The sequence below is a fragment of the Schistocerca piceifrons genome, chromosome X (assembly GCF_021461385.2).
Source record: "Schistocerca piceifrons isolate TAMUIC-IGC-003096 chromosome X, iqSchPice1.1, whole genome shotgun sequence".
In the NCBI taxonomy this organism is placed as follows: domain Eukaryota; kingdom Metazoa; phylum Arthropoda; class Insecta; order Orthoptera; family Acrididae; genus Schistocerca; species Schistocerca piceifrons.
In genome coordinates this window covers 15,775,088-15,786,219 of record NC_060149.1, presented here as the reverse complement: position 1 = coordinate 15,786,219, position 11,132 = coordinate 15,775,088, and the positions used below count along the sequence as shown (strand labels likewise).

Here is an 11,132-nt window from a genome sequence, read left to right as displayed (position 1 = left end):
AACAATGTCAAATAAGGCAAATCTAGCTTCTCTGGAGATTTTTATCTCTTTAATAAAAATTGTTAGGCACATATTTTTTTTATAGAATATGGGATCCAAAAGTGTAAAATTCCCTGGGGATATTAATTAATAATTGAGAAGGTATGCTGATGTGTTCTTGGAGATAACAATGGGTCTGAATGGGGTGACAGGATTGGGATTTTTTGTTGTGCTCCGAGTTTGGGGGCAGTGGGGTATGAGACAGTAAAAGTTACCTGGATTGTGTAAGCACTTTTTTTTTCAACATTTAGTGGTTGGATCATGGTTTTTTTTTTCGAGACAAAACTAACAGTTTTAGCAATGTAATAAGTTTTGTAAGGACAACAGTGGAGTTTCCAATTATTTAAGGAGTAGACTTCTAGTACATGGAGCTATTCTACCTTTCTACATTTCACGTTGCATGTACTATTCTGCAGTATGTAACTTTTTCATTAGAATAACATTGTTCACACTGTTAAGATCCCTGGTTAAGTCAAAAATATTCACAAAGGTGACAATTTGTTATTTATTTATTTATCTTAGTATATCACCAGCCAACATTGCTGTTCCGTTGACAGTTCTTTGAGAAATCCAAATTGTCTGCCACTGGGAAAGTGCTTCTGTAATAATCATATACTCGTTCGACTGCACATCATCCTTTTCTTAAAAAAATTTACAACAGATTTAAACCTACCTTTCTGATATATGGTTTTAAAGGGGGAATATTTAAGTGCCTGGGAAAGTACCAGTACAAGAAGATAAATTACGTAAGTTATTGTTACAAATAAGTGAATATTACAAGTCTCAACTGAGCAACATCTGACATTCACAAAACTTTCACTGAAATGATATTGTTAAAAACTGTGTGCTATCCACAAAGAAAGTGTTCAAACTTAAATTACTCGCTGCTGACAGATTATTAAAACTGTCTGTAGCCCTGGGGCCAGAAGAAAAAAAACCATTTCCTCTCTACTAAGATCCTGAATAGTAAAACAACGTGGTGTTTAAACCAACCTCCATAAACTGTTAACAAAATACCCTGCTTTGGCAAATGAATTGCCGATGAGTATCATGTTGCTGCAATGCTATTACAGAGTACACTAAGTTTTTTTTTCATATCTTATGCTAAAATACTTCTGTACACCGCATTCAGCTAAACTAAATTAACTTCAATCTAAGATTATTCACATTTCAGATAGGAAGAAAAAGTATGTTTTCAGCTCAAAACTATTCCCTGAAAGTATTTCACTCTTTTTTGTAGAAATTACGTTCAAGATCACTGCAATAGCTCTGCAAAATGTTCATGCTACAAAGTAAAGAGTATCTTGATCACATTTCAATGTTTTAAATAATTCTATTCACAAAAACATGAAAATTATCATTTAAAATGTTACTTTGTGGGCTGAAGCTTGAGAAATTACTGTATTTTTTAAAACTCAAAAATAAAACCACATACAATTTTTTATTCAGCATTTAATGATTGTGGAAAAACAGTAATCAACACAAAAACCACCAAATCTCAAAATGACAGCTGAACATAAAAGTGTGTAAAAATAAATGAAGTAACGGTATACACAGAAGTAACTGATGGTGGAAGACAGATGGCAACCTATGACTAGGTTCACTTTAAAATGTTTTATAATGCTACTTAAAGTTATTTCTGGACACAAAGTAACTGAAGGTATCTTACAATCATTTCTGTAATTAAGTTCACAGAGAAATTAACACAGATTCATATAAAATAAAAGAACAGCATAAAAACCTCCAACAAAATTTTAAAGCAATGCCTGTAGGCTATTATTATTTACAACGGTCATCAATTTCATTGCAAGAGAAATGATAAATGTTGCACAGTGTCCAGGTATTTTGCATTAACACACGTTAAATACATGCTTTGGCTTACGATTTGCCAACAAGAACACCACCTGCACGATGTCTTGGGCCATCCGTAATCTCTCCAGCACTATGATCCTGTTCCTTTAGGTCACCACTAAATTGTTGTCTATATGCTTTTATTTCTTTATCCTTTCCCTTTACATCATCAGTGACATCTTCAATGAATTTCACCAACTGTTTTAAAAAAAAGTACAAATATATTACCCACTCAAAATTGAATTTCTGCAAAATAAGTTTATCAGTCACAAAATTTTCTTGGCTTAACGAAATATTACAATGAATAAAATTTTCAGTTCAGCAAAACACACCACCAGGGGCACAGGAAAATGAAATCATACAAGTCAACTCAATTACACATGTGGGTACTGTTCTGAAAATGTCAAGGAGAAAAATTTGGAACTAACACAGAAGATGGCAATGATACTGACAAAATGTGTTTGCTATATCACTACACACTGCACATACATTTAAGTTAATGTTTAACTTTATTTGCTGAACAATTTTGTAATTCTGTTCTGTGTGCTTTCTTCAAATGGATAAACTGGAATACTGCACCATCATAAAAGGTCTTATTTTTGGAATGCTTAACACTAAACTGAAGTTATCTACATATGAATGGGACGATACAGACATTGCCTCATATGAACGTATGGTTCTATTATGGAACATTCTTCACAGATCATTTTATTTCTCTGATAAATTAGTAATATAGGTCATACAATTTTAACAGACATGACTGTCTGTAGTTCAAAGAGGACAACAACTATTTTCTATTAGTTTGATCATCATACTCACCATTTCATCACCCCCCCCCCCCCCAAAGAATACTTTGTGTTTTCTCTACCTTCTACACACCCTTCTTTAAGGCCTAGGTGTTATGCATGCCTTAAACCCACAGAAAACATCCCAAGAAAGATATGATGACTACTAATTACTTTGCAGATAGCAGTAGTCAGTCGTGGAAGTAGTGAATAATACAATAAAACTCATCAGCTTTGACCAGTAGCTATCATAATAGCAACTATTTGTCTGTACTATGTAACCAGCATAGTGACTGACACCATACAATCACACATATTTTAACTGTATAAGGATCCCAGTGGGAATATGAGGCTATGGGTGGAATGTGGTTATCAATTGCTTCAAACATATAAAAAACTTGTAAACATCATATTACAGTTGGGAAATTAGGAAAAGTTCTATATGTAGAAAACTGGAAAATTTTTCCAAACTCCATTTGCTTCACAAGGTACCTATACAGACCAAGTAAAGAATCTCTTCTTTTCACATATGTGAAGGTGGTTGTCATGACAATAGAAATGGTTACATATTTGTACTATGAAATAAGTGTCTAGATTTACTTTCATTTTCCATGTTCTATATTTTGTAAGTGTCAGGACATCAGGAAAAGGCTTACATCTCTTACTACAGATCAAATATTTAATCAGTTTAATGCAACCACTGTATACAGTACAGAGCAATTATTTAAGGTAACAATGAAACATATATGCCCAAAGGAACTATCACAGCACTCTGAGTATTATAAACTTACTAGGATAAGAGGTGGATGGGGAAGACTGAAAATCAGCTCTACAGGAATCAATTTGGCTTCCATAATCAACAAAATTTTAGGAAATGGAATATCACCACCACTCTGGCTGGTTTGAAAACTTGCTAACACAGCTCTCTCTATTTGATTCTCAACAGAGAAAACAATCTTCAGATGTGAAAGTAGTAGTAGTAGTAGTAGTAGTCTTCAGTCCAGAGACTGGTCTGATGCAGCTCTCCATGCTACTCTATCCTGTGCAAGCCTCTTCATCTCCCAGTACCTACTGCAACCTACATCCTTCTGAATCTGCTTAGTGTATTCATCTCTTGGTATCCCTCTATGATTTTTAGCCTCCACGCTGCCCTCCAGTACTAAATTGGTGATCCCTTGATGCCTCAGAACATGTCCTACCAACCGATCCCATCTTCTAGTCAAGTTGTGCCACAAACTCCTCTTATCCCCAATTCTATTCAATACCTCCTCATTAGTTATGTTATCTACCCATCTAATCTTCAGCATTCTTCTGTAGCACCACATTTTGAAAGCTTCTATTCTCTTGTCTAAACTATTTATCGTCCACGTTTCACTTCCATACATGGCTACACTCCATACAAATACTTTCAGAAACGACTTCCTGACACTTAAATCTATACTCGATGTTAACAAATTTCTCTTCTTCAGAAACACTTTCCTTTCCATTGCCAGTGTACATTTTATATCCTCTCTACTTTTACCATCATCAGTTATTTTGCTCCCCAAATAGCAAAACTCCTTTACTAATTTAAGTGTCTCATTTCCTAATCTAATTCCTCAGCATCACCCGACTTAATTCGACTACATTCCATTATCCTTGTTTTGCTTTTGTTGATGTTCATCTTAGACCCTTCTTTCAAGACACTGTCTATTCCGTTCAGGTGCTCTTCCAGATCCTTTGCTGTTTCTGACAGAATTACAATGTCATCAGCGAACCTCAAAGTTTTTATTTCTTCTCCACGGATTTTAATACCTACTCCAAAGTTTTCTTTTGTTTCCTTTACTGCTTGCTCAATATACAGATTGAATAGCATCGGGGAGAGGCTACAACCCTGTCTTACTCCCTTCCCAACCACTGCTTCCCTTTCATGCCCCTCAACTCTTATAACTGCCATCTGCTTTCTGTACAAATTGTAAATAGCCTTTCGCTCCCTGTATTTTACCCGTCACCTTCATAATTTGAAAGAGAGTATTCCAGTCAACATTCTCAAAAGCTTTCTCTAAGTCTACAAATGCTAGAAACGTTGGTTTGCCTTTCCTTAATCTTTCCTTCTAAGATAAGTCGTAGGGTCAGTATTGCCTCACGTGTTCCAACATTTCTATGGAATCCAAACTGATATTTCACGAGGTCGGCTTCTACCAGTTTTTCCATTTGTCTGTAAAGAATTCGCGTTAGTATTTTGCAGCCTTGACTTATTAAACTGATAGTTCCGTAATTTTCACACCTGTCAACACCTGCTTTATTTGGGATTGGAATTATTATATTCTTCTTGAAGTCTGACGGAATTTCGCCTGTCTCATACATCTTGCTCATCAGATGGTAGAGTTTTGTTAGGACTGGCTCTCCCAAGGCTGTCAGTAGTTCTAATGGAATGTTGTCTACTCCCAGGGCCTTGTTTCGACTTAGGTCTTTCAGTGCTCTGTCAAACTCTTCACGCAGTATCATATCTCCCATTTCATCTTCATCTACCTCCTCTTCCATTTGCATAATATTGTCCTCAAGAACATAGCCCCTATATAGACCCTCTATATACTCCTTCCACCTTTTCGCTTTCCCTTCTTTGCTTAGAACTGGGTTTCTATCTGAGCTCTTGATATTCATACAAGTGGTTCTCTTCTCTCCAAAGGTCTCTTTAATTTTCCTGTAGGCAGTATCTATCTTACCCCTAGTGAGATAACCCTCTACATCCTTACATTTGTCCTCTAGCCATCCCTGCTTAGCTATTTTGCACTTCCTGTCAATCTCATTTTTGAGACGTTTGTATTCCTTTTTGCATGCTTCACTTACTGCATTTTTGTATTTTCTCCTTTCATCAATTAAATTCAGTATCTCTTCCGTTACCCAAGGACTTCTACTAGCCCTCGTCTTTTTACCTACTTGATCCTCTGTTGCCTTCACTATTTCATTCCTCAAAGCTACCCATTCTTCTTCTACTGTATTTCTTTCCCGCATTCCTGTCAATTGTTTCCTTATGCTCTGCCTGAAACTCTGTACAACCTCTGGTTCTTTCAGTTTATCCAGGTCCCATCTCCTTAAATTCCCATCTTTTTGCAGTTTCTTCAATTTTAATCTGCAGTTCATAACCAATAGATTGTGGTCAGAGCCCACACCTGCCCCTGGAAATGTCTTACAATTTAAAGCCTGGTTCCTAAATCTCTGTCTTACCTATATATAATCTATCTGAAACCTTCTAGTATCTCCAGGGTTCTTCCATGTATTCAACCTTCTTTCATGATTCTTGAACCAAGTGTTAGCTATGATTAAGTTATGCTCTGTGCAATATTCTACCAGGCAGCTTCCTCTTTCATTTCTTAGCCCCAATCCACATTCACCTATTATGTTTCCTTCTCTTCCTTTTCCTACTATCGAATTCCAGTCACCCATGACTTAAATTTTCGTCTCCCTTCACTATGTGAAAGTATGTTCAGGTAAACCCAAAGGAATTTTTACAGAATCACTACTTTTAACAATACATCTAAAGAAGCTGCTGGATAGCACTGCGGAAACTCAATGAGGTTCCTTGTGGATGAAGCTAGTGTCCACAAGAAGCCTTGATACCAGAAAATTGTAGCAAAATACAAAAAGACCAGCGCAGATTGGCACTTTATGTGGGCACTAGCAGCTTACTTGACACAAAAGAATTTAACAATGTGCAGAAATAAATAAATAAATGGAAATCTCTATTATTGTTTTATCAATGGTTACCCATTAATGGGGTCATAAAATAACTGATGATGGTCGAAGTAGAGAGGATATAAAATGTAGACTGGCAATGGCGAGGTAAGAATTTCTGAAGAAAAGAAATTTGTTAACATCGAGTATAGATTTAAGTGTCAGGAAGTCATTTCTGAAAGTATTTGTATGGAGTGTAGCCATGTATGGAAGTGAAACATGGACAATAAATAGTTTAGACAAGAAGAGAATAGAAGCTTTTGAAATGTGGTGCTACAGAAGAATGCTGAAGATCAGACGGGTAGATCACGTAAGTAATGAGGAGGTACTGAATAGAACTGGGGAGAAGAGAACTTTGTGGCACAACTTGACTAGAAGAAGGAATCGGTTGGTAGGACATGTTCTGAGGCATCAAGGGATCACCAATTTAGTATTGGAGGGCAGCATGGAGGGTAAAAATCATAGAGGGAGACCAAGAGAAGAATACACTAAGCAGATTCAGAAGGATGTAGGTTGCAGTAGGTACTGGGAGATGAAGAAGCTTGCACAAGATAGAGTAACATGGAGAGCTGCAACAAACCAGTCTCTGGACTGAAGATAACAACAACAAAATATCTAGGTGACTGTGTCTAATGCAATGGAAGGTGGAACACCCACATAAAACTCAGTTAATGAGGTGACTTAGAAAAACTTAGACACATCCTTGAACCCACTATGAGGTAGAATCAGCAGAGATAAACATGCACTATTTATTTAAAATACTGCCACAGTATGACAGATTCATTAGGGTCCTGTACCTCAATCGGTAAAAATGAAACCCTTATAGGACCACTTTGTCGTCTGTCAGTCTGTCCATCTGTTAAGACCAATTTCCTCAGGAATTACAATAGCAAATAAAAAATTACACAAAAAATTTAAGCTTAAAGCATTCTTGAAAGAGTTGGAATTCCCAGGATCGATATCTTGCCAGTAATGATATCGTTAACAGGCAAAAATGGTTAAGATTCTCGATTCCTGGGATGGGTGAAGTATCTACATACATAATTAGATTTATAAGGAACCATCAGAGTGGGAGTCCAACTCGCACTTGGCCTTTTTTTGTAATACTATTTTTACTGTCGGCTTATATTTCAAATACATCATAATCTTTAATTTTATGTTTCATTTTTTTCATCCATGGTGTAGGAACCCTATTGGCATTCAAAACTGTTTCCAGTCATCTCAGAATGGATAAATATAGGTGATGTGTGGTTCTGAAGGCAACCTTACAACTTTCTACCTGCAAAATTGTTACAAGTACAGGTGGCAACAAAAGAGATGGTAGCAATAGTACACTCTTCTCTCCGAAGTAGACCACAACAGCTCAATAACTTTGAGACATGGTGACTGTGCTGGCCAGGGGAGATGCAACAATTCATCCTAATGCTTACAAAACCAGTCTTGAGTTATAGGAACTGTGTGAACAAAGGCCCTGATCTTTGAACACTGCATCACTATTAGATAGCAAACTTTGTAGCATGGGATGGAGTTGATGAGCCAAAATGTTCTCATAACCCTTGGCAGTAATGGGACCTTGTAGAGCAAGCACTGGGCCATGGAATACCACTATATGGCTCCCCGAATTATCACTGAGGACCCTCCATGTCCCATTCTTGGGACAAACTCAGCCAGAAGTTGCAAACCATGTGCACCAACAATTATCTGACGAAATGCTTTTTTTCCATTGCTCTGTAGCCCAGGTTTCACAGCTTCAGCACCATGATTTCCTGTCATGGGAATTTGCATCACTCTTGAGTAGTTATGGAATTACAGCTCGTCCTTGAATTCCCTGCTTATGGAGCTGTCTTTGTGTTGTCTTGGTGCTGAAGGGATTCACGAATGCAACATTTAGGTCTACAGTGACTTTTGCTGCTGTCTTCCTCTTTCCTGTCACAATCCTCTTCAATGATGATCAGTCACAATCACTCAACACACAGCTTTGTCCATATTGTGACTTAGCTGATGATGATCTCGCGCTTTCCCTGTAGGCAGTTTAAATCTTTGATACAGTGTCTCTTGAAACACCAAACACTTCGACTCCCATTTTTATGGAAGCACCCATCATACAAGCACCAACAATTCACCTATGTTCAAATTTACTTTTCTCTGATATAATATACTTGCAACTACACAGAACGTTGGCCTGACTACAACTGACACTTGTAATGCATTACAACATTGCCCAGGCACCATTTGTAGTCATATACAACCTGCAAACTTGGCTGGCATCTGCATTTATGTTCAAGCATGCATTTCTCGCAGTGTTTACATATTTTTGTCCAATCCTTAAAGATATGAATAGATGTTTACTGCAACAATAGAAACTGGATATAAACTTATACAGTTAAGCAACAGTCAGAGTCTCACTTTATTTTTCCACATCGATTATTATTATAACGCATTTTGGCAGACGACCACCATTATCAGATGCAGTCTGCCAAATTGTATTATAACAATTGCTGACAAAAAATGAAGTGTGATCAAGACAATTTTTTTTTATAATACATACATGAGCACCATTCATGATGACATCTATCAAGACTTTTCATCTTTCATCATCATGGTTATGTAACAAAAGATTGTTTTTTTTGTCAGTTGATCACATGTCAAATATGATTCAATCACAGTAGACTTCTCTATCGTGACAATGCCACACTTCACAGAGAATGAAGATTCAAAAAAGAGCTGTGTGCTTGGTCACTGAGTCGTTGAATATAATACAAGTGCCCAACAGATATGCTCACACAATTCCGTGAGGAAAAACGGATATTAGGTTTAAACATCTTATGAATGACAAGCTCATTAGAGAACCAGTCTTCATTCTCATTCTCAAGGAAGCTATCTTGGCATCCAATTCAATTATTTTAGCACCACACTGTTCAGAAAACTGTACCCCAGCAGTACACATTACAAGACAGCATCCTGAGTCATGGATATGCTTCCTTTTAAAATCCAAACAATTTTTCAAGAAGAACCAAGCAATAAAAAAAATTCCACATACTAACAAAATATCCACAACAGCATTTTTTTTAAATGTAGAAAGTTGAGCTTATACATTGGCTTACCAACAGCCACATCATTTGTGAATGTGATGGCAGAGGAAAGTAGACAATGTTTCCACCAAAACAACCTGCAAGGTGGCTTGTGTAATATAAATATAGATGTATAAAAAATCTACTCACTAACTGGCAGCAGAACACACACATGAAAGACAGTTGTCAAGAAACTCAATGTGAGATCTTAGTTTTAATAGTGTGTTCTGTTGCCGCTTGATGAGTAGATTTTTTTATCTATCCAATTAAATAATTTTGTCAATAATTGATTGTTTGCGTTGTTATATTAGCCCATGTGGCCATCATTCCTTCTTACGTAACCCTCTTCTCAGCCTTTTTCGTTGTCTTTTTACTACCTTATGTGCTAGGTAATCCATTCGTCTGCACTATCTAAACTAAGGTCCCACATTTCGTTTCTTGACAACCATCTTTTATTTGTATGTTCTGCCTCAGCTTGGCGAGTACATTTTTTTTACCTATCCCAATTAAATAATTTTGTCAAATAATTGATTGTTTTCACTGTTATAAATTTAGATTTAAATGAGTTGACAGGCAGGGTCTATGAATCTTGTTTTCTTTTCATGAGTGACCACATTTGTAGTAAATCTAGTGATAGTCTTGAAGCAGGTTTTTCCAGAGACAGATTTTGCACTATTTCACTGTCTCCAACTTGCTCCGGTTGAATGGGAAGCACAAGTAGTTCAAATAGGTTACAGATCTGAATGTCCTGTTATAAGTTTGATACATCTGGATACAAAGATCTTCAGGAAGTGTGCTTCAGAAACATTATACATATGGAGAAGAAAGAAAGTGCCTAAAATCTCCTGCTATATTTTGAATGCACAAGAATCAAAAATTTCCAATCAATACTGCTGAATAGTGTTCAAAGTTGACTTTGTGATTAGTGTGATATAGTGTACTGTTTTCTAATTAACATCTACGTGATTACTCTGCTATTCACAATAAAGTGCCTGGCAGAGGGTTCAATGAACCACCTTCAAGCTGTCTCTCTACCGCTCCAATCTCTAACGGCATGCAGGAAAAACGAGCACTTAAATTTTTCTGTGCGAACCCTGATTTCTCTTATTTTATTGTGATGATCATTTCTCCCTGTAGGTGGGTACCAACAGAATGTTTTTGCAATCTGAGGAGATAACTGGTGATTGAAATTTCATGAGAAGATCCCATTCCAACGAAAAACGCCTTTGTTTTCATGATTGCCACTCCAATTCACTTATCATGTCTGTGACACTATCTCCCCTACTTCGTGATAATACAAAACAAGCTGCCCTTCTTTGTACTTTTTCGATGTCATCCGTCAGTCCCATCTGATGCTGATCCCACACCACACAGCAATACTCCAGAATAGGGCGGACAAGCGTGGTGTAAGCAGTCTCTTTAGTAGACCTGTTGCACCTTCCAAGTGTTTTGCCAATGAATTGCAGTCTTTGGTTGGCTCTACCCACAACATTATCTATGTGATCATTCCAATTTAGGGTGTTTGTAATTGTAATCCCTAAATACTGAGTTGAATTTACAAAATTCAAATTTGTGTGACTTATCGCATAATCGAAATTTGGAAGATTTCTTTTAATACTTACGCCAATAACTTCACACATTTCTTTAGTCAGGGTCAATTGCCACTTTTTGA

General features: G+C 36.8%; 1 protein-coding gene across 1 annotated transcript in view; it reads right to left on the bottom strand.

Annotated features, from left to right (window-relative positions):
- Positions 1 to 1,461: 1,461 nt before the first annotated feature.
- Positions 1,462 to 11,132, bottom strand: part of LOC124721812 (prefoldin subunit 2-like) — a 29,173-nt gene continuing 19,502 nt past the window's right edge. The window contains exon 3 of the mRNA XM_047246932.1: positions 1,462 to 2,088. Coding sequence (XP_047102888.1) covers positions 1,918 to 2,088 — 171 coding nt within the window. The 3' untranslated portion in view covers positions 1,462 to 1,917. The remainder of the gene's footprint in view (positions 2,089 to 11,132) is intronic.